The sequence below is a fragment of the Staurois parvus genome, unplaced genomic scaffold (genome assembly GCF_062004578.1).
Source record: "Staurois parvus isolate SC_StPar_1 unplaced genomic scaffold, SC_StPar_1.0 ptg000160l, whole genome shotgun sequence".
Lineage (NCBI taxonomy): Eukaryota > Metazoa > Chordata > Amphibia > Anura > Ranidae > Staurois > Staurois parvus.
This window is the reverse complement of record NW_028317956.1, coordinates 1,703,545-1,728,493: the sequence shown is the minus strand read 5'-3', so window position 1 is coordinate 1,728,493 and position 24,949 is coordinate 1,703,545. Positions and strand designations below refer to the sequence as shown.

Here is a 24,949-nt window from a genome sequence, read left to right as displayed (position 1 = left end):
GTTGTGGACAGGCACAAGGCAGGAGATGAATACAAAAAAATTTCAAAAGCTTTATCTATGCCTAGAAGCACAGTGAAGTCTATTGTTAAGAAGTGGAAAGTATCTGGTACAACACAGACTCTTCCTGGATCAGCACGTTGCTCCAAACTGGATGTAAGAGCCAGGAGGAAACAGGTCAGAGAGGCTACTAAGAGGCCTACAGCAACTGTGAAACAGTTGCAGGAATTTATGAATGGTCGTTGTGTGAATGAGACAATATCACAAATTCTCCACAAATGTGGCTTGTATGGGAAGGTTGCAAGAAAAAAGTCACACCTCAAGAAAGGCCACATGCAGTCACCACTGAACAAAACAAACCTTGAAGAGGCCACATGGAAAAATGTGTTCTAGTTAGAGGAGGCTAAAATTGAATGATTTGGCCTCCACACTAAACAAGATGTCTGGTGGAAATCCAATACAGCTCACCATCCAAATAACACCATTCCTACAGTAAACTATGGAGGTGGTAATATCCTGTTATGGGTTGTTTCTCTGCAGCAGGGACTGGAGCATTTGTCAGGATAGAAAGGAAAATGGATGGGGCAAAATACCGTCAAATTCTTGAGTAAAATTTGCTGCCCTCTGCCAGAAAGTTGTCAATGGGAAGAAGGTTTACCGTCCAACATGACAATGACCCAAAGCACGCAGCAAAAATTACCAAACAGTGGTTGATGGAGAAAACGGTGAATGTCCTTGCATGGCCTAGCCAGAGCCCAGACTTAAACCCCAATGAAAATCTGTGGAATTACTTCCAAGACTGCAGTCCACAAACAGTCACCATCAAATTTATCTGAACTTGAGAAGTTCTGCAAAGAAGAGCGGGCAAATATTGCAAAGCCTAGATGTGAAAAGATAGAAGATACATGTCCCAACAGACTAAAGGCTGGAATTAAAGCGAAAGGTGGTTCAACAAAACACTGACCCAAGGGGGTGATCCTTTTTCCAACTCTGATTCTATTTTTGAATTATTTAAATTTTTCTGACATGTTGGTGTTATATCTTTCAGTTGGATGTTATAAGTTGCACTAAGTAAATACAGCTGGATAAAACAAAAACTGTGTCTGTCTTTATTTCAGGCTGCAAAGCAACAAAATGTGATTATTTTAAAGGGGGGTGATTCTTTTCTATATCCACTGTACTTCAATAGATTTTTTTTTTCCCTAAACCAGAGTTTAGTGTCACTTTAAGGCACATTGGTTAAAACTAGCAGTGGGGAATGAATCCCTTTGTTTTGCTCTTTTTTACTTATACATTTTTACATTTTGATGTAAATGATCATGTGCACTAATGTTCAAATCTAAAATTATAAACCTGATTAATTTATAATGTTGTGTAAATACGCAGTTGCTATCACTGGTGGTTCTACAGCGTGCACGTCATACAGATGGACACATGGAACTACGAAGAAAGAGCACTCGATGAGGTGGACTTTAATTCAATCAGGCCTTAGCAGGCAGCTCCCTCCAGATGGTTTAATGCATTTCTGAAAGGCCAAACAGCAATTAAGCTGTAAAGGTTCAGGAACTGGGGAATGTGAGGCAGATGCACCCAGACATATTTGCTATTGATATTTTAATGTGCACAGAAGCCAGCGGGTTCTACAAATATCATCTGTGAGCAGGGGCTCAGACAAGGGATTTATAGGGTGAATCATAGGGAAGGTCTGGGGTTCATGACGTGTGTAAAGCAGCAATTCCAATGCTTCTGTGAATGCCTGCAGTGTTCTGACAATGCTGTGTCCTTCCAATAATGATAAGAGTACACGTCACCTTGTGGTGTAACAGGGACAGCCTGGTAATGATGCAGAAAAACCCAGCAGGGTTGCATTAATTCATACTGCAATGTGAAGGTTAAGATGCCTACAGACATCAGAGAACATACAAATACTATGGCTGTTTACTATCAGAAACCTTCATATTTCTGGGTGACTTCTAATAAGCCAGGTGGCCGAACCAGCTCAGAAAGGGTGTGGGGGAATCCAACCAGCTATCTGCAGCAGCCTACCCATACTTCATGTCCAACAGACAAAGCTCAAATGCTTCAGCGTAATGTTGGAGATTGCTGCTAAAATCGCTCCCCTCATTTCAGGGTAGTATTGTAGATTTTTGTCAAGAACTGTTCCCTCACCCCAGGGTTGTGTGGGAGGGTTAAGATACAGAAGTAACCCGCGCTAGAAAATAACCAGATCAATGCAATGACATATATTTTCAAAATTAAATCTAAATTAATTGTGACTGCAAAGTCCCATGAAAAATTCAAACTCAGTCCACAGTGAATGCAAACTCTTGCTTCTGCACATTCCTGTTGACCATCGAGGCTGACCACCATAGTAATGGGGTAATAAGAACATGAGGAGACAGGTCCTAGTGGTAGTTTCCCTTGAATTTAGGCGACAGGTTTTACGCTAACCATACATTGACTGAAATTTGGCCAGTCCAGCAGCGACCAGCCAAATTTTGAACAGTGTGTGTGTTCTCCAACTTGGCTTTTCTTGAAGGGACATGTTGGGACATTTTCCACTGATCAGTGACTACAGCCAATCAGCTGCAACTGCTGAATGGTGTATACTGACGGGTCAACTGGCATTCAGCCATGACCGGAGAGTTTGGGAAGCTGCTGTGGGTATGTGCAGGTATGACTAGGTTCCTACACTTAATATACACAGCAGTTTTATGTTTCTTTCCCCATGACAGGCTCTTTTTAAACACCAAAAGTGCAAGTTTGCGAAATGCAAGTTTGTAAAACAAATACAGAAATGCATCAGATAAACGTTCTCAACAGAGACAGAATACAGCTTTTTATGCTATAGCCTCACTTCAATAGTGTCATCTGAAGGCTTTACATATCTCTTGTGCATTAATAGGCATGCATTCTGGGCAGCATATACTCTTTCCTGTGTTAGAGCGCAGCCAAATAGTAAGAACACCCTACCTATCCTGCTGTCTCTCACATTGCAGCAATAAATTAGTATGGCTTCTCCAGTGAATTACTTAGCATTGCTTTACAAAAGGTTATTCTGCCAAGAAAGAGAATTTGCTGGCTTAGTGTGTAATTCTTCTTCCATCTCCTTAGGCCTCATGTACACTGCTGCTCATAAATGTGAGTTTAGGAACTTTTGGCTTTTTTTTTGCCAAACTCAACTCAGTAAACGCCTATATGTCCATGTTCACATAGGCTTTTATCACAGTTTAGCAGCAGCAGAGTTTAGGGGCAGTTAAACATCCCTCTCCTGAGCGCAGAAAAATCACGTTCAGGGGAGGAACGCTTTGGCCGAAAAACGCCAAACGTGGCAAAAATGCATGTAAACGCGCCCAAGCGCTAGCCATGTTTAGGTGTTTCTTATTTTAACTGGCCAGTACTCTGGGCAATTAAATGAATAAACGTCCAAGCGCTAAACATGGCATCAGGTGTCAGACGTCTTGCAAATTGCACCTCAAATCGCAATCAAATCCCGACTTTGAAAGCATGCAACTTACAGTAAAGGCTCACGATTTCAAAGTCGGGATCTGTGTGACCAGGGGAGGGTAAATCATTTTGTTATAGTTTTTCGTCTTTTCTTGCAACTAGTGCTTTTGTGTCCTTCTATTACTGTATGATTACTTCTTATATTTTTATTTTTTGCCGTGTTTAGCGTTTTTCTGCTACCAGTAGAGTTAACGTCTACAGCAGTTTCAGTGTACATGAAGCCTATTTAATTCATTTAACAGCTGTGTTACAAAGTGGTGGTTTTAGAAGTTGTGTACTGTTTGTAGATAACATAGGTAGAAAGTGCCCATTAGATGTAATCTGATGTGAATGTACAGTACATTAAAGTGCTAAGTAAATTGTCAGTGCTATATAAATACCCGCAATAAATAAACTGACTTGCCATGATTGTTTCAGCTATAGCTAGTGCTTCTTCTCACCACACTCACTATATATTGTGTCCAAATGTACTTTTAATAAAGGAAACCTTTCCTTGAAGGGGGCTGCCATTGCTAACACCTTTCTAAAAATGTTAGGTGTCTGACCTTTATTCTGACCCTTTAACTTCAATGCTGACCTGGAACTTGTATTGAAATCAGTCACCCAAAGTACTGATGCTAGAGATTCGGCAGGGCAGCCAACAATATAGCATCTACATAATTTAATGTCGGCAATTGCAGACTATGTGTTTCCTTTTGGAAAGGTTGCCTTTAGTACGGTTCTTTAAAGTGGAACAGCATTGCATCTGAGCACCACAAATCAAAAATGCTATATAATTCATTTTTAATATTCAAAGCAAACTCCCCATGCTTTATCTTGCTGAGAAATGACTTTAAAAAACACCCCCTGGCATTTCTGACAGTGGCCATCTTAAGTAAGGGCAGATGAGTCATATATAATTTACTTCCTGGAATCCATCTGCCCTTAGCTCAGGCATAGGCTGAGCTGAGAACCCTCCCCTCCTGAAGACTGCTCTCTAGACATGGAACCCTGGAAGTAACTGAAAAAATGTAACAAAAAAAAAAAAAAGTTAAAAAAAAGTAAATATGATATACTCTCCTATATATTTACTAATGCTAGCAGCATAAGGGTTAAAAAAAAGTCAATGTTGATTGAGAGAGTGAAGTTCTGCTTTTAGTTATACAAGAAGATATTTAATCTGACATATAACTTGAGCTTTGTACACACAGAAGGCATTCCGTCATCATACTTACTTTGTGGGTGAGACGACTTCAAAGCAAAACCTCCTTTCTATATCTTCACAGGGCTTCACCGTACACAGTCTAAGGTCCTCCACCACCACCGTCAAGACATCCTGCCAGGAAAGGAGGTAGGGATAAGCTCTTCAGGGTTGAAATCATTACATTGTAAGCATGCTATCTGGGGTTCCCCCCTTACCTAATAACAATATAGGTCATAGCTGCATGAGCTCTCCTCTTTGTAAAAATCTAACAGGCTTTCAGGCACATTTGTAGGGGTTGAAGATTGCCCTACCATTGAGTAGTCATCCCCTGTCCACACCATGGCTTCTGTCATACAGTACTGTCATTATACTGTATGGCAGATTTTCTTTATCCCCTGCATATACACAGGGTATGTTTTTGTTAGATTTATTAATCATTTAGTGTTTAAACTGAACATGGACCTCTCCAGGGGGTGGAAGCAAAAAACAAAAAAAAAATGAAACACAAGGAAAATCCCTTTTGTATTCACATTTAAATTAGCCTTGCAAGATCAGATTTGAATATACAGTATACAGGATATAAAATATTCATAATAAAATTTTACATACTTTCAGTTTCTTCTGGTAAACAAGCTGACTGTTTTGAATAGAAAACCACCTCCTGTGAATAATAAAGAGTGTTAGTGATAACCTGCAGACATCCACTATAAAAGTCAAGACAAGAGTGCAGTGTAAAAGCCAATGAATGGTAATCCATTGTGACCAATCTTCATTATGAGCAGGGTTTATGTGTTCTCCCCATGGAGCTTGTAATGGACTGTACCAGGTGGGTCTATTCTATAGAACAGACAGATGGTAGACACAATGTTGTGAAAGTGCACCTATAGTAAAAGAAATATGTAGGTTACCATTGCCTATCATTTTCTAAAAATGGTGGTTTTCGGACTATGTCTGGCTTAAATATTTCTGAAGCACTGATCCGGGACAATTACGCAGTAAATTAAAGTCAGAATTTCTTGTTCTAGGACAACGCAGGTGCAAAACTGGGGGATAGTTGTCACCCTTTAACAGGAAGTGCTTGAAGAAGGAGCTGCATGACAGATTACCAGGTATTATTTTAATGAAAACCAGACTTTAAAATATTGAAAACAACTTTATAATGGCAAAACGTGTACAAGATTGTAGTGATTGGGTTTAGATTAACTTTATGTTACGTGATCTTGATTGGTCCCAAGACCAATTTGCTTTGCCTGGTTAAGATCTAGCATATAAACTATATAATGCACTTAGCAAACAGTCAGATTTTCCCCTTTCATTTTCTAATCTGCAATGGCAGTATCGAAGGAAGAAGACGTTTTTATTACAGACCTATTGCCATTTAATGTGCACCAAAAAAAAAAAAGAACAATTCCAACTGCTCAAACTCACATGCTTAGGGCTTACAGCATAAGATCACCCAGGGAAAAGCTTATTCTAGTGACATTCACAATGTTTGTGAAGAATGAATATTTATTGTGAAGACATTGACATCAAAACGTAAGACCCATTGCTCCAGTGTCTCTTAGTGGCTCCTTTATCTGTAAGGGCCTGGGGGCAATGCCCCTTGTGCCCATTTTGTTATGGAAGTATACACATGTACATGCCATTGCTCATCAACTTCTGAAAATGCCAGTTACGTGGCAATCTAAATCTTTAAAATCACTGAGCCAGAACAAAACAGAAGGTAAAGTCAGGGCAAAGCCTGAATTCCTGATGTGTATCCTTGGTGTGGCAAAATTATATAAAAAGTAATAGAGCCACTGAACACAAAAGGCAGGCAACTTGCATTTTTAAGAGATCAGAAAAGGCAAAACGATTCTGTAGCTATAATTATGTCACTAACCAAAGGACAACTCACACAGAGAAGCAAAGTGCTGGATAACAGATGTGATTGGGCAAAACTAGTTACTGAAATTCAAACTGCACGTTGTACTCACCGATTCCACGTTTTGAATGCATTGCTTGCCCTCTTGAACAGGTAACCTTCCATCACCACCCCATTTGGGGCATCAATATTAAATTCTGCCTTAGAGTCATCATAGGAGAAATCCTGTAAAACACAAATATCAGATTACGAATATATCCTATTGAAGCATACTTTAAAGGGTCAGTCACCCAAAGTTATATTTCAATGTTTAGTAGGTGCTAGAAAGTTAAAGAGACTAACAATCTCTTAAATCTCTCAGGGACTCTATTGGTGAGATCTTTGCACTTGAGTTCCAGGGACTGAACACTTGCTATGGTCATTGTGAGGGGCTCCCATTCTCTGTAATGAATTTGTTTTATTTTAATTATGATCATGCAAAATTAATAAACACCTAAAACTCCCAAGTGGATCAGAAGCGAGGCAGGAATTACGGCAGGTATATTTCACTGTCTAAAGTCAAACTATAGTTACCTTCACTCCATTGCAGTGCTGTCCTGGAGCTCCCAGCCAGCTGCTGACACCAATCGGCTTTTGGGTACCGATCTCCGGCGATTTTCATTAGCCCGGCCGAGATAACATCACTCCTGTGCATGCACCAGAATCCGTTCATCTCGGCACTGTCGACTTTGTACACTGCACTGTGCATGCACAGCTCATTGTACGGCGTGGACAGGCAGGTAAGAAACTTTAACTGAGGAGACATGGTATGTCTCTTCTGCATTCAAAATCCTGCTTGTTTCCAATTTTATATTTTTTTCTTAAAGTTCCACATTAAGCTTCCAAGCCATAAAAAAAACAGGAGCTGACTTGGTCCACTGGCTCCACTTCTAGTAAATATCACTTTTGGGTGGACTGGCCTTTTATATAAGAGAACGTAAGTAAAAATACTGCTATTATTAAAAAAAACATTGAACATTATTTTAAAAAATAAAATGCTGTTGAAAATATTATATACAACTTATTAATACATACCTCATTTTCATGAAATGTGAGAACAACTAATATTCAGTCCATTGCCTGGCACCATGTCACCTCTTTCTGTGCCCACTCCTATGCTACATCATGTATAGCTTTTACATAGCAAATAAGTGCAGTAAAAAGATGTAATGTTAACAACTGGTAAAGTAAATTTACTTATTTATACTAGACTTCCAAAAGTCACCATATAGCACAACTATCACAAAGCTCCATTAATGTACCAAAGAATAACTTAACCCCCAAAATTTTATACAGCATACCAGTCCTTAGATGGAGACTGCATTAGTTTTTCCATTTTAAGGCTTTTTCCTTTCTTTTTTGCCTAGTGATCCTGCCAGTAACACACTTCCTAGGGTGACTATACCATAACTACTACAACAACAACAACAGCAACAACAACTCACCACACTATCAGAGGAGGAGCAAGGTCATCACCCTAGGTTGCTCTCCTGGTTTGGACTACAAAAATCTCCCTATCTATTCATCTACAATACATAGGAAGGAAGGGTTGTGTAGCTCATAGAAGAAATCTTGAAAAACTGGTAACAGTTTTTGAGATTTCAGTTCAGTGCATAGAAACTTATGAGCACTCTGGATTTCTGTACTTGCAGAAAATGTACCTGATGTTAAAAAAAAAAAAAAAGAAGGAATCTAACGACTGGTAAACTGCAATATAATACATTTTTGTTATATAGGTACATAATTAGTCTGGCTGAAAAAAGACAAAAGTCCATCCATTTCCACCAAAAAAAAAAAAAGTTATAATCCTTTACCCACAGTTGATTCAGAGGAAGGCAAAAAAAACCAGCAAAGCATGATCTAATTTGCTTCAGCAGGGGAAAGAAAATTCCTTCCTAATCCCCCAAGAGGCAATCGGATATTCCCTGGATCAACTTTACCTATAAATGTTATATCCCGTTATATTCTGTGTACCTAAGAAAGAATCCAGGACTTTTTTTAAAGCAATCCACTGAGCTGGCCAGAACCAACTCTTGAGGGAGTCTATTCCACATTTTCACAGCTCTTACTGTGAAGAAATGTTTCCGTTTTTGGAGGTTAAATCTCTTTTCCTCCAGACGTAAAGAGTGCCCCTTGTTCTCTGTGATGACCTCAGGGTGAATAGCTCTACACCGAGTTCACTATATGAACCACTGATGTATTATACATGTTGATCATATCCCCCCTTAATCTCCTCTTCTCAAGAGAGAATAAATTCAGTTCTTCTAATCTTTCCTCATAGCTGAACTCCTCCATGCCTCTTATCAGTTTGGTTGCCCTTCTCTGTACTTTCTCTAGTTCCCCAATGTTCTTTTTCTGAATTGGTTCCCAGAAACTGAACTGCATATTCCAGATGAGGTATTACTAATGATTTGTACCGGGGTAATATGATATCTCTCTCTCTGGAGTCTATACCTCTTTTAATACAAGAGAGGATTTTAGAAACCGCAGCTTGGCATTGCATGCCATTATTAAGCTTGTGATCTACCTGAACCCCCAGATCCTTCTCCACCATTGATTCCCCCAGTTGTACCCCCTAGTATGTATGATGTATGCATATTCTTAGCCCCCAATTGCATAACCTCACATTTATCAACATTAAACCTCATTTGCCACATAGTTGTGCAATTAAACAGAGCATTGAGGTCGGCTTGGAAGTGGGAGACATCCTGTAAGGACATTATTCCACTGCACAGCTTGGTGTCATCTGCAAAGACTGAAATGGGATTTTTAATTTCAGACCCTATATAGTTTATAAATATATTAAAAGGTAAGGGTCCCAACACTGAACCTTGGGGTACAACACTGATGAACCTAGACCATAGTATGAATCATTAACCACCACTCTCTGAATACGATCTTTTAGCCAGTTTTCTATCCATTTACATACAAATTTTTCCAAGCCTGTAGACTTTACCTTACACATTAGCTGTGTGTGGGGAACTGTGTCAAACGCTTTTGCAAAATCCAAGTATACCACGTCCACCGCCACCCCTCAGTCCAAGGTTTTGCTCACCTCCTCATAAAAAGAAATCAGATTTGTTTGACAACTTCGGTCTTTCATGAATCCATGCTGTCTGTTGCTTTAAATATTTTTTTCTAGCAAGAACTCATCTATGTGGTCTTTTATTAAACTCTCCAGTATCTTCTATATCTCCAGTATCTTTTGCTACACTAATGTTTCTTTCACACAGGTGGCAGTTCTCACTGCCCTCTGAAATGCAACCTGGGGTGGGTATCTACTCAGGAGGACAGCATAGCAGTGGCTGGCAGGCATTCAGGAGGTGATTTTGCCAACCGATCATTTGGCTCACTGCTGTGGTGTACTCCCATTGAACTCAATGGACGAGTTTGAAAGGCGGTGCCACCTGTCAAACTCTATAGCCCAAGTTAAAAATGCCCCTGCTGTAAAACAAAGCACTGGGGCTGCAGCACCTGAACAGCCTTGTCAGGCAGCAATGTTTGCATTTGGGTGGGCAGCAGGAAGGGGGGGCAGTAAAACTGTGAATCAACCGCCTGTTTTTACTGCACCCTGGCCCCATGTCAAAGAGCATATTGACAAAGCAGTGACTCTGACATTCACCATATATTCACTGTCGGTAAATCTTCCAGGTGCCATTTTAAATGGCAGTGACTGATCCACCGCCAGTAAATCTTTGGTGAAAGTCACATTCATTGCATTAGACCCCTTTGGGTAATCATTAGCATAATACATCTTCAGAGTTTTTCTAGGGTGTTAATTACATTAATATTAATAAGATAACAATGAAAATAACTGCACAACACAAGAGATTCAGTCTTACTGGTAATCTACGTATTGAACTCAACCAAAGCTTTGCCTGTAAAAGAATAAAAATGACTCATTTTCCTGCCATGGGGGTGCTGGGTATCTGGGACAGCAGCAAATTAAGATTTCATTCATTCTAGCTCTCCGCGGTAATTAGGAAGCCGAATATGTTTTTGCTCAGCATTCAATACCTCCCAATGCTTTCAGAAAGTATCTGCTGGAGCCGTTTGGCCGTGAATAGGCGCTATTGATAAAAATGACTGAAAATGCCATTTTGAGTTCCGGAAGCCATCTTTATTGGGGATGCTTAACATTCAGCTCAGACTTTTCAGTTCTTCAGAGGGTGACCTTTCTGTCTGGTGGAAAGGGCAATATTTGAAGGGTAAAAAATGTCAAACTATAAAAAGGTATGGGTGTGTTGGATGGAATAGGCTTAGATTATACATAACTATAAAAGCTTTGTATTATTCATAAAACAAATAAAAACCTGAGCATGTCTTGGCCATTATAGGCATAATTCCACTTTTCTGAAAATGAGAAAACAACATAAAGCAGTATCAGTGCACCTGGTAGCTTTTTAGAAGGCCTTATCTATACTGTATGTTTTCTTTTACTTTGATTTTTAGACAACCCCGAGACCTAAGGCATGCATTGCTGTTTTGACCTCCACTGTCCACCACTTCTACCTTTGAAAATTCTGGGATAGCTAATGAATCCAGTACATGTGGTGGATATACTTTATTGATTCAACACCCACGCCCTGTGTTGGCACTTGTAATTTGGTGCTCATTGTTGTATTATGTCATATAAGTATCATTTATCTGATAGGCCCATTCAAGTGTGCAGGCGATTCTCCCTTGTATATTGCTCCCATATCCGAAGGGGGAATTTGATGCCGTGCTCTTCGGTGTGCTAGTGTTCCTAAGTGTTTCTTTGTCTGGGTGCACTTCATCGATTAGTTGATTTCCCTTAATACCATTATTTACAGTATCTCTATATTATCATATATGTGTATTATGTTATCCTTATTATTGTTTTGTAGATGTCTTGCTCTCACCCACACTCCTGAAGAAGTGGAAGGACCGTGAAACTCATTGAGAATAGGCTATATTTTTCATGTTGTAGACCCATCATCTAATCTTGGGTGCCAATTTGCACCAACTTATGATAATATTAGCCCAGTTTTGAGTGTGCTTTGTTGATTAGATTTCTTATTTAAAGCACTTTGACTGTAACCTACAACTTGTAATGTCTATGATGGTACCATGAAAGTCCATATGGCCTCAAATACAACAATTCTATGTATACAATAACTGGACGTGGGTGCCTATAATAACTGGTACACACAATTTTAAAGCACATTTTTGTATTGGGCAGTGTCTAAAGTGAAAACAATATTTTGAGCTCTGGACAGTGTATAGATCTGGTAAGTTCAAAAATTCCACTGCACTAATAGGGAGACAACACTGCCTTTGCTTGCGCTGTTGGGATCATCAACGTTGTCACCCTTCAATGCACACTCCTGTAGGAAACTCCCAAGGCATTAAACATCCAGCATAAGCTCAACGTACACAGATCATCAGCCTACATTATTTGGAGGAAAAGAAATGTAATCTCCAAACATGGGTAGGTTTTTTCACAGTGAGAGCTGTGAAAATGTGGAATAGACTCCCTCTAGAGTTGGTTCTGGAGAGTTCTGTGGATTGCTTTAAAAAAGGTCTGGATTCTTTCTTAGATACACAGAATATAACTGGATACTAACATTTATAGGTAAAGTTGATCCAGGGAATATCCGATTGCCTCTCAGGGGATCAGGAAGGAATTTTTTTCCCAGCAGGAGCAAATTAGTTCATGCTTTGCTGGGTTTTCTTGCCTTCCTCTGGATCAACTGTGGGTGTAGGATTATAACTTTTTTTTTTTTTTATGGTTGAACTGGATGGACATGTCTTTTTTCAGCCAGACTAACTATGGAACTATAATACCCACCACATCACTTGGACTCACTGTACACACTGCATACTACAGTGCTCTGGTGATAGGAACAGCGTCAAAGAAGTGATTTAGCTCACGGATCTTGGTAGTAATAACTGGAATTATTAAATTATAGGATTTTAGTAGTGCTTTAAAGTACACCTGTCATGAGAGAAATACAGGGCTGCCATTGCTGGCAACTCCTTTTGAACGTGCTGGTTGTTTTGCTTTATCATAGACACATAACAAGCATGCAGCAGATGAACAATAAAATAATGTAACCCTGTACTATGTTTATTAATACACCTGTAAACAGAGTTTTAAAAATGTAAGCAGTGTTAAGTATCTGAAAGTGACTTGATCATTCTCTTCCAATCCCTATACAGTAGAACTCAGACCGAGGAAGGGAGAAGAAGCGCAAAGAGTCATACTGTTGTTCTGCAGTGCTAAGAACTTGCTGATGGAAGGAGAGAGCAGAGTGCCAGAGAATTACATCATCAATCTGCTGCTTTTCCTTTCTTTGTCCAGTCACTAGCTAAAAGAGGGGAGGAAACCTGCAAGTGTTACTGAACTGCAGCAATGAAAAATCAGGTCTCCTGCCCTATAACAAAGGCCTCATCCACACGGGCAGCCAGAAGGTGCTACAAATAGGTGGCTAAACTACAGTTTTACCACCCTCAACTGCCCAGCAAATTAGTATTTTGCAGGCATGTCATTACACATCGCCACAGTTGCAACGCAGCGAGAATTAAACAACCTGTCACATTTGGTAGGCAGTAAAACATGACCCATTCAAGTGCACAGGACTGCTATGCAACCGTTTGTAATGCAGGTGGGTGCGGAGCAGGGCCCTGGTCTTTTATTGGTTAATACAGGCACCTCTAAGCAACCTGTCAAATGTCTCTGAAAAGTGTTTAATCCCAGGTCGTGCCACACGTGTCAACAGAGCCGAAGGGCTGTTTGGTGTTGCAGAGCTGTGCAAATCGCAGATCTGGAAGAAAAAAATATACTAAAACTTTGGCAGGTAAAACAGCATCCCTATATATATATATATATATATATATATATATATATATATATATATACACACACACACACACACACTGTATTTCAATGGTGAGTGTAGCCGTTTGACTGGAGTTCAGCTTTGAGTCACAACTCCTTTTCTCTATACTTGTTCCAGGTCAGTCGGTTAGGAAGTGTTAAATCCACTGTATCTGCTTGACAGCCAGGAAATCAGCATCCTCAGTAGAGGTCAGCAGTGGTAGCCTACAAGATTTATGACAAAATTCCTTCAATATAGAGGAAACATTCAACTCTTCGTGTTATTTTCTAAAATTCCAATGTAAGAATACTGAAAGAGTTAAGCTCGTAGTCTGCTGCTTGGGGGTTAAGCCATCATTCCTTCACTTTCAGCAATATGCGCCGTCTTCCATCCGTGACATCACAATGGTTTCTGTGGCAACAAAATCCAATGCCAAAGAGGCCGCACAATGCGGTGTAAGTTTCCTTCCGAGTGCCCTCGTGGGAAATGTGCTAATTTATGCAATCCGACAGGACTCAAGAAAAAAAATGTAACTGTACTCTGATGTAGGTTAATGTATTCTGATCCACAGCGGCTACCCCGAAACAAACGATCAAATCAGGCGAAGAGATAGAAAATGGTGATTTCCCATCCTGGATTATGAATAGAAATCTCTGTTTTTTTTATGATTTGAAATTGAAAAAGTACAAAGGAGTATAGTATACCCCAACTAGGGCAGGATTAAGACAATCAATGACACCTAGACACTACCAGGGCTGCTTATGGAAAGACTCCGGCTCATATATGAAACAATTTAAATACCTGTTTACTGTAGGTGGCTATTTAATTCTGGATAATAATATGATAAAAAGATTATATTCTTCATCAGCCTTTGATAAATCCAAAAGCCTTGAGCTTTGTTGTGTTCATTGTAAAAACTAATGGAGTCAAAACTTCACATACCTACATAGAACTAATCTTCAAGGCTTTTTTTTCTTTTTTTTTCCATTAATATTTTATTAAGGTTTACATTTCATCTATTCCATCCATAGTAAAAAAAAAAACAAGAATTCAATACCACTTATTCCATTTTTTCTTTTTTTTTTTTAACAGCACTACAGATATTTCTCGCATTTATGCTACAAATAAAAAAGGAGGCACAGGCAGAACCCTCAATGATTCAAAAGGGAACCATGTTAATAGCGATCAGTAAATGCCAAAAGTAAACTTTTCATTTGTGCATCAGCTACTAATTTTGTACGTACATTATGCAAATAGAATGTATTATTTCTAAGGCTAGGGTTCGATTTGCATTGGAACTGCAGGGCTTCTGAAAAGTGATCTGTTTTCAGATCATTTTTCAGAGGCATTTCACAGGTGGTGAGCAGGCTATATGATACCTCCTCAAAGACCTGTTTAAACTCTTTAAATGCCGAACAATTCACTGCATTCAGAACGCTTTTCAGAGGCACGCTCGCCGAACGTGACACAAGCAATAGCTTTTGCCACAGGAGTGAAGCAAAGCACCACGTCCACAGCATGGGAGCACCCCCATTTGCTGCCTTTGTAGCTGGAGGTTGTGGGGAAGTGGGGAGCGCTAAAAACACAGCTCAACCACACAAGTCTAAATAAACAAGCTCTTAGGGCTGCAGCCTAAAGTGATTTCAAAGGCATATTTTTTTTTCTTTTTTAAATAACAGACATGTCATACTTACCTGCTCACAGACTGCGATTGACAGTAGCAGTGGCCAATGGCTTCTGCTGCTGCCTCTCTGTTCAGTGAGAAGGGAGAGAGCCAATGTGCTCATGTGCACATCGCTGGATTGAGATCAGGCTCAGGTAAGTATAAGGGAGCCAGAGTGGGGGATTGGAGCTGCATGCTGACAGGTTTTCACCTTTACAACCCCGGTCACATCGGGTGCGTCTTGGCATGCAATTTGCATGCCCTGCGACTTACAAATTGTATGCCAAGTCACACCCTATTGTCTGCAATTAGAGCGGTCATATTGGTGCGGTTCCCACTTGGTCAGAGCCGCACCAATTAAGTAGCGCATGCACTACTTTTGTTGTGATTTGCATAGACATCTGTGTCAGATGTCTTGCAAATGGCAATTGAAATCGGCAGTTCACCCAATTTTGAAATCGTGCAACTTCACAATTTCAAAATCGGCTTTGATGTGGGGCTTTGGATCCTTTCACATGGGCGTTCCGTATATCTATATTTCATCCTTCCATTTACGGATGAAAAACGGACACCCATGTATTTCTATGGACCAGCGGATGTAAACGGATGGTCATCTGTTTACATCCCTTAATGTCCGCATCCTTTAACATCCATTTTTTTAACGGCAGGAAACCCTATTTTTCTGCCATAAAAAAAGCTGGAACGGACAAAAAAAACGGATGTAAATGGATGTAAACAGACATACGATCCATTTTTGCATTGGTAAAGGATTTAAAAAACTGATAGAGAAACTGACGAGAAACGGATGAATTAATGACAAAACTGATGTAAACTGATCCATAATGAAAAAACATGACTGAACTGATGAAAAAAAAACCGGAACGCCCGTGTAAAAGGACCCTACTGCATAGAACACATTAAGTTAAAAAAAAACAACTTTTGCCTTTAGAACCACTTTAATTAACAAATCTATTGCAGTCTCCACAGTTTTGACTATTTCCTCCATTCTTAATTGGTAGACTCTGCAGAATGACCATAGTAAAAAATGCTTGCAATCATGCATGTGTATGGATTTATCACAGTGGTCTATGTAGAAAAACATACTGCAATAATATGTAGTAACCCACATCAACCAATTGCAAGTCAACTTTCATAGGCTGACTAGACTAAACCCTTTAAAGCTGAACTCCAGGCACAAAAGCTTTAAATATATTGCATAAGAGCCACTAAGATTCTAAATCTACTTGGTGTGTGCCATATGCCTTTGCAAAGCCAGATATTACCTTGCAAAAGTAGTGGTGAAATCATCACTGTGCTGTATGTAGCCTATGCAGAGGGCAGAACTGTGGGAGGAACCCAACAGCTCCAACCACTACTGACTACCTGCAGAAAACTACAGGAGGGGGCGGAGACAAGACCAGCCATCCTGCACAAGGAGAGAGAGCAACAGTGAGTGGTCTTTATTACAGGAAGCTCCTATACAGATGCAAAATTTCACTTTGCACACAGTGCAGCAAGATTCTAGTAATACACACGGCTCTTGTATTTACACAACATTTGCTTATCCCAGAGTTCAGCTTTACAGCTGATGCATGATGCAAGTTGTTAAATAGTAAAAGTGGTTAGCATTTCTGCCTAGCAACGCTAGGGTCCTTGGTTCGAATCCCAACCATGATGCTACTTGCTGGATTCCTCCGGGTACTCTGGTTTCTTTTCACACTCCAAAGACATGCTGGTAGTTTATTTGGCTCCTGTCTAAATTGGCCCTAGTATGTGTATGTATGAATGTGAGTTGGGGACCTTAGATTGTACGCCCCTTGAGGGTTAGGGACTGATGTGAATGTACAATATATATGTAAAGTGCTGCGTAAATTGACAGCACTATATAAGTACCTGTAATAAAAAAGAAATAAAGCACATGCCCTCACTCACACAGGGCTCCTACATTTGTTTTATTTAAATGCAAGAGAAATTGATCTGGGAACTATACACAAATGTTATACTTAGATCATTTTCTGTGTTTAAGAGACATTCAACTCTTTTTGTGATCTAAGGCTAAATGGAAGAGGCTGAAATTCTAAGTTGTCTACATGAAAGGCCAACATTTGAAGAGCCATAGGCGGATATGGCAAGTCTTTGTGATGTCATGAAGACCGTGCACTGCTGGAATCTAACAAGGGTTCTCTTTGCACATATTCCCTATATTAGCAGAAGAATCAATCCATTATAGACCACATATGTTTTTCCAGCCATTATTAACAAGCACTTCTGAGGCTCCTGCGATTCCTGATTACTGCATGCAATATACTGTACGCACTAGTTGCATTCCTTGAAAAAATGCCCAATATACATACAAACACCTTGGCACACTTCAGAGAAGGCCCCTGCGACAAGCAATTAACACAAACACTAAAATGAAAAATGCATTTGCTGCAAATTTGAATCACTTACCAGCAAATATTCCAGATGGCCAAATATCTTCATTTTTCACCTTTATAGAGCTGCGTTCCTGGCGATCAGACTGTATGTCGTTACTGATGTACAGGTAGCAGTCATATCTCTGTGGTCAAATGTCCGGAATACTAAACAGGCATCCTTATAACGTTTGCTGTCCTTTTTTTTTTTCTGATGATGAAATGTAGCAAGTTCTATGTCCTGCCTTGAGATCAACTAATATCCACAAAGGAGGTAGCCTTAGAACCCTGCTACCCTTGCTCCAGCTCAGACAAGAGACGAGGACATTAGCATACAGCTGTCACTTGTAGAGCCAAATGAGAAGGACAGCACACAGATAAAAGCTGTGGCCAGCACATGTTTATTGACTTACTCCCCAGGCCATAGAGGTGATGCTGCTAATGTTTTCTCATCCTAAGAGTCCATTGAAAGAGACCACACCTCCCCTACCCCCTGTTCAAATCACAAAGGAGCTCCATCCTTTCTCATTGAAACGCAGCAATGCTGATAGGCTAAGGAAGCACACGCCAATGTGTTAATAAAACAGACCCATCTGTCTCTGCCGCCTCTATGCCACCAGCCTGGTTTAACCTTTTCAATACTATGATGACCATTTCTACAAGTGGAAGGAAATGCCGAATCAGAATGGCTATACTGTGTCTCGGAACGTCCATCTAACAGCCTTTCTTTGCATCCAAGAGGAGGAGCAGTAGACATGTGTATGGATGGCGAAGCTCCAAGACTGAGAGTCTGTATCATCCAAGCTGTCTTTTAAGGGAAATTTTAACTAGAAGACTATGGTTTTTTTGACTTGAGATATTAAAAACAGAAAGTTCCCTTTCATCCCTCTTTTTCTGATGAAGTTAGCCCTAGATATAAGATCTCAAGAGAGAAAATAAATTGATACTCTGAAATGGATTTTCATGAATTTAAGTTCCCCCCAACTAAAGCCAATGGCAGGCGTGTCTACTTAGTTCATGAACATGCATGTCCAGGCAAAGCAAACAGGCATATTTATAGGAAGAACATTAGTAACATGGATCTCCAATTGGTCAAAAGCTGGCCACAGATGCTAGGAGGTTGAACACGCAGTCATGAACCAACCGCCCCAAGTCATCTTTCCTAAACATGAATGGTCATATTGGGGTGTCTCTGCAGACACCTATAGTTTATCAGGGGAAGGCAACAGTGATAATACAAGGTTTTCCAACATGTCTTTATTTCTTCTCAATAAAGGGCGCAACAGATGTAGGTGCTCTGAAAGCATCATATCGTGCTTGATCCAATCAGATTGCCATCCAATGTCTGTAAATGATTTTACTCTGCACATCTGCTTACAGCACAATAAAGACACCTATAAACGTGACATGATTGTTTGGATTTCAGATAGATCAGGTGCCAGTCCTCTCGACTGTAAGTAGTGGTAAACGGCCGCAGCTGATCATTCTTGGTGGAAATAGCGACTGGCTGGATGGATGGATTTTTTTTTTTTAAACTATTGTTTTTGCTAGTGTTTTCCACAGGATAAGGACAATATGGATGTGTTTAAGGCAAACACTGTTCAGAATTGAGGAGCACACCATGTGGCTCACATCCTCAAAAATAACTGAAATCTTTGTTTAGAAACACTGTGTTTTCAGATACGGTATACTTTGTATTTTGAACAAAATCTAATCCAGTAATAATCAATAACAAAAATAGATTAGGAACTAAAAATGAAATATTTAATAACATTATTGGAAATAATAATAGAAATCATGTATAACATATGAAAACAAAAAGTTGAATATTTTTCTGTTAGGTATGAAAATAACCATTTAATCTGCATATTACACAGAGCGTGGTATCCATTTGTCTCCACACACTGCATCTGCATCTTACAGCAGAACGTGGTGTCCATTTGTCTGCACACACTGCAGAACAAAATAATTGGAGGGGGGAAGAAACAGGATTTATGATTTGCCTTGCGGCCATAATGAGCCCTTTTTCACTGATGACAAGTCCTTGATCACCTCTGACCTCTTATTGACTAATGTCTGTTCCTGGCTGTCTTGGGTATAATACGGAAAAGACAATAGAGGAAGCCCTGCTTGCCAAATGTCACAGCTCATTCCAGGGCTGGACTCAAAAATAGGCACTTGTGGATGAAACTGAGCAAGGCAGGACCTTTACAGGGACATGCAAGGAAATAATTCTTATGCACTGAGAACTATTAAGAGAAAAAAAAAAATCATAAACGAGCTTATTAGAAAGCAAGTCCAGGTAACAAAGCCAATCCACACAGCTTTATTCTATCAATGCAACTGTGCTAAAACCAGAAATTGTACATGCTGTACTTGATCATCATGACCTCCATTCAAGGTGAGGCTTGTAGGCCAGCTTGTCAGGCTAAAACTGTACTTATCATGTAAACCTTTACAACCAGGTTTTAGAAGTTAGCTTTGTGTATCTGGGTGGAACTGATGCCTCTTATCACATGATTCAATGGGGTCAACTTCTCTCCCACAAGGGAAGCAGCAAAACGGAACAAAACCCCAATATAACAGAAATGAAACAATGCTTCTATCATGGGAAGCTTTTGATATGAATCTATACCTAGATTGTAAGCTCTAAGGAGCAGGGCCCTCTGTTTCCTCTTGTACAAAATTGTATTGTAACTGTGATATCTACCTTCATTTTGTAAAGTGCTGCGCAAACTGTTGGCGCAAAATAAATCCTGTATAATAATAATATATACTTGGCAATACACTCCATTCAGCAGATTTGCCATTAGAAATTATTGTAGATCCATGCAGCTGTGCAAATTTGACACCAAACGTGAAGAAGGACCCATCAATGGATTGCATTGCCGCTGTCACTGATAGGTTTTTAGAGATGTTACGGGCCCAAAACGTGTGGTAAAGGGCTTTTTTCACCAAAGGATTCTTATACCAGCCCAAACAGGCAGAATGATTCATGCATCCACACAACATATTGGTTGGGGTTGTTAGTATTCTGCACAACTTACTTTTACTTTAAGCACTTTCTTCCCTTTAAACATCTAGAAGAAATGGACACCAGAAAATATTGACTATGAAGAGGACTGGTGTTGGAGGTTGGAATGCAGCTTCCTGACACTGTTAAGAATCCCTGGTATTTAAAGATGGACCCCCTATGGTTATGAGAGTGTGAACTTCAACAGATAACAGAGTAGAGTTGCTTGTATTTTGACATATGTTACTAGTAATGGTGTTACCAGCATATATATAAGCCCAGATAAGTGGTATAGCATTGTCTGAGGATGCATGCGATAAAGTAGGTTATTAACAGAGAAAGGTCATTTTAAACCTTGTTTACTAATAGTAAACTTGTCTATGGACTATCATCAATTTTCAAGACCCTCTGATATCCACTTGGGTATCAAACAGCAAGGATGAAACATCTGATCGTCCATGGGCACCATCAACACACACTTGCATTACTTGTATGATTGTCTTCATTACCCCCATTCAGAAAGTATTGAAACTAGAAAAAAGTCAGCATAACAGCCAGTCATTTAGCATTTTCAGAGGAAATCTTCAATGGCAGCCTTCATGTTTCTCATACAACATCGTTACTTTGGGGTTTAAGTTTTATTACAGCAAACATTTTCACCAATTTTTGTGGGTCCTTTTAACTCATATTGCTGTCTAAATAAGCTTGCATGTGTTAGGAAATCTTTAATTAAATGCTAAGTTCACTTTTGGAACATGTTACACCAGTATTTAGGGGTTCCTTCACCCTCATTCACCTGCTGACTTCCTATCCCCTGCAGCCGCTGTCATATTCAAAATTGCAGCAGCGGTGTGGGGCGCTTACATAGCCTTGTCATTCATTCACAGGGATCTATGAATGAAAAAAACTATAAGTCCCATCTGCCATCGCAGCAGATGGACTAGTAATTTTCAATTAACTGTAAGAGCGCTGATGAGCACCCTCATAGTCCACTGATACTTTCTCCATCTTTCTAAAAAAAAAACCTGTTACGGAGGTACGGGCAAGAAAGCTTGAGAACGTGTCTGCAGGAGCCCGACATTGCACTCGCGATCCACTGATCACAGATGCAATGCTTCACAGGCTACTGTTGGAGAAATTAATACATGCACATTTTGTTTTTGCAAAATTATGTGCATTTGTTATTTTTCCCTGAAATGTGAACATATCCTTTAATTATAAGGGAGCAGGGGTAATTTTTGGTAGCATATTACCAATAATTTGGCAGTGTTGAGATCTGAAGCATCACATACCAAGACTGAAATGTCAACATGGGCATTTTAGGGTATTTTCTTCAAAATTTAAGAAAATAAAAATCCCAGCCCTGGACATGGACAGAGAGAAAATAAATAATAAATAAATAAGTTACATTTTAGATTTAGTATCCCATAAACACAATTTTCTGATTCTCAATGGGACTTGCTGGAAGTGGATTAGTATCATATTTTTCTTGATTTTCCATTGACCAAGCCAAAATGTCATCATTGTCTGTAAACTATAACCGTCTACTGAATCAGAACCAGATTGTAGAAAGAATTTTAAAGAAACTTTCCTGATGACAGCCTAATTCAAGCATCTCCTACCATTGTTTGGTGGGCTCAGTAATGCATTCAAAATTTTAGAAATGAGCTGGAATTTTTCTGTGCGATTGGGGCAATTGTGAGTGACACATTACATGTCAGCTAAATTGTATACCCATATCCTGGAAAGTGTATATAACCTGTTTGCACAAGGATTTTCCAACTATACACAACAAAAAGCAACTGAACGTGAGTATTACCACTCCTGAAAGTCCCAAATGTCCGGATTCTTATGTACCTTGACCCAGGGCTGTTCATCTTTGGTGGACTGCAGGGATAAATTAGGGTATTTATGGGCACTGTAGGTTTTTCTAGGAGTTGGCAGGTCAGTCTCTAGAATAAATGAACCAGTAAACGTGCTTTGACTCTATCCTAGACAGACCTCCATGAGTATTGCTTGATGACCTTCGACCCCTTATCCAAGCTCTCTTAAATACATAGGTGTCCACAGGCATTACACATCTGTCTACTATTCATTACTCTGCAAATCCTTCAGAGGATCATGTTCACAGCCTGGACACTTGTAAAACTGATGATTAATGAACCACTATGATAAACAAAAGACAGACGGGCCTTGAACTCTGCATATTGTTCACCTAGGCCATCCAGAGTTTGCTCAGAACAGAGAAAGATATTTTTTATTATTTTTCATTTTTATTTCCTCATAACCACACATGTTAAAAAGGTTTTTCTATTTTTCAAAAAGAAATAGAAAACCCCTTAAAAGGAGAGGCAGTTAAAGGCTACGTTCACCTTTTCGGGCAGAACTTTACTTTTCCTAAAAAATAAAAGCTTTTTCTAATGACATTTCTGGCCTAGCTTTTCCAGTGTGCTTTTCTCTCACTTAACTCGTTTATAGAAGGTTTTAAAATCTTATCAGTTTATTTGGATTTTAAAATGATTTTGATTTTGGGTTCGATTCCTGACCATGGTGCCTCCTGCATGGAGTTTGCATGTTCTCCCTGTGCTTGCGTGGGTTTCCTCTGGGTACTCCAGTTTCCTCCCACACTCCAAAGAGATGCTGGTAGGTTAATTGGATCCTGTCTAAATTGACCCTAATATGTGTATGTATGAATGTGAGGTAGGGACCTTAGATTGTACACCTCTTGAGGGTTAGGGACTGATGTGAATATTCAATATATATATGTGTAAAGCGCTGCGTAAATTGACAGCGCTATATACAGTCAGGTCCATAAATATTGGGACATCGACACAATTCTAACATTTTTGGCTCTATACACCATCACAATGGATTTAAAATGAAACGAACAAGATGTGCTTTAACTGCAGACTGTCAGCTTTAATTTGAGGGTATTTACATCCAAATCAGGTGAACGGTGTTGGAATTACAACAGTTTGCATATGTGCCTCCCACTTGTTAAGGGACCAGAAGTAATGGGACAATTGGCTTCTCAGCTGTTCCATGGCCAGGTGTGAGTTATTCCCTCATTATCCCAATTACAATGAGCAGATAAAAGGTCCAGAGTTAATTTCAAGTGTGCTATTTGCATTTGGAATCTGTTGCTGTCAACTCTCAAGATGAGATCCAAAGAGCTGTCACTATCAGTGAAGCAAGCCATCATTAGGCTGAAAAAACAAAACAAACCCATCAGAGAGATAGCAAAAACATTAGGCGTGGCCAAAACAATTGTTTGGAACATTCTTAAAAAGAAGGAACGCACCGGTGAGCTCAGCAACACCAAAAGACCCAGAAGACCACGGAAAACAACTGTGGTGGATGACCGAAGAATTCTTTCCCTGGTGAAGAAAACACCCTTCACAACAGTTGGCAGATCAAGAACACTCTCCAGGAGGTAGGTGTATGTGTGTCAAAGTCAACAATCAAGAGAAGACTTCACCAGAGTGAATACAGAGGGTTCACCACAAGATGGAAACCATTGGTGAGCCTCAAAAACAGGAAGGCCAGATTAGAGTTTGCCAAACAACATCTAAAAAAGCCTTCACAGTTCTGGAACAACATCCTATGGACAGATGAGACCAAGATCAACTTGTACCAGAGTGATGGGAAGAGAAGAGTATGGAGAAGGAAAGGAACTGCTCATGATCCTAAGCATACCACCTCATCAGTGAAGCATGGTGGTGGTAGTGCCATGGCGTGGGCATGTATGGCTGCCAATGGAACTGGTTCTCTTGTATTTATTGATGATGTGACTGCTGACAAAAGCAGCAGGATGAATTCTGAAGTGTTTCGGGCAATATTATCTGCTCATATTCAGCCAAATGCTTCACAACTCATTGGACGCCGCTTCACAGTGCAGATGGACAATGACCCAAAGCATACTGCAAAAGCAACCAAAGAGTTTTTTAAGGGAAAGAAGTGGAATGTTATGCAATGGCCAAGTCAATCACCTGACCTGAATCCGATTGAGCATGCATTTCACTTGCTGAAGACAAAACTGAAGGAAAAATGCCCCAAGAACAAGCAGAAACTGAAGACAGTTGCAGTAGAGGCCTGGCAGAGCATCACCAGGGATGAAACCCAGCGTCTGGTGATGTCTATGCGTTCCAGACTTCAGGCTGTAATTGACTGCAAAGGATTTGCAACCAAGTATTAAAAAGTGAAAGTTTGATTTATGATTATTATTCTGTCCCATTACTTTTGGTCCCTTAACAAGTGGGAGGCACATATGCAAACTGTTGTAATTCCTACACCGTTCACCTGATTTGGATGTAAATACCCTCAAATTAAAGCTGACAGTCTGCAGTTAAAGCACATCTTGTTTGTTTCATTTCAAATCCTTTGTGGTGGTGTATAGAGCCAAAAATGTTAGAATTGTGTCGCTGTCC

The 24,949-nt window shown here is 39.8% G+C and overlaps 1 protein-coding gene across 1 annotated transcript in view; it reads right to left on the bottom strand.

Annotated features, from left to right (window-relative positions):
* ACAP3 (ArfGAP with coiled-coil, ankyrin repeat and PH domains 3) overlaps positions 1-24,949 on the bottom strand; it is a 273,705-nt gene that overhangs the window by 38,929 nt on the left and 209,827 nt on the right. Inside the window, exons 11-13 of the mRNA XM_089675961.1 lie at positions 6,664-6,776; positions 5,297-5,348; positions 4,719-4,819 (exon numbers count right to left, since the gene is read on the bottom strand). Of these exons, the coding sequence (XP_089532087.1) occupies positions 4,719-4,819; positions 5,297-5,348; positions 6,664-6,776 (266 nt within the window). The remainder of the gene's footprint in view (positions 1-4,718; positions 4,820-5,296; positions 5,349-6,663; positions 6,777-24,949) is intronic.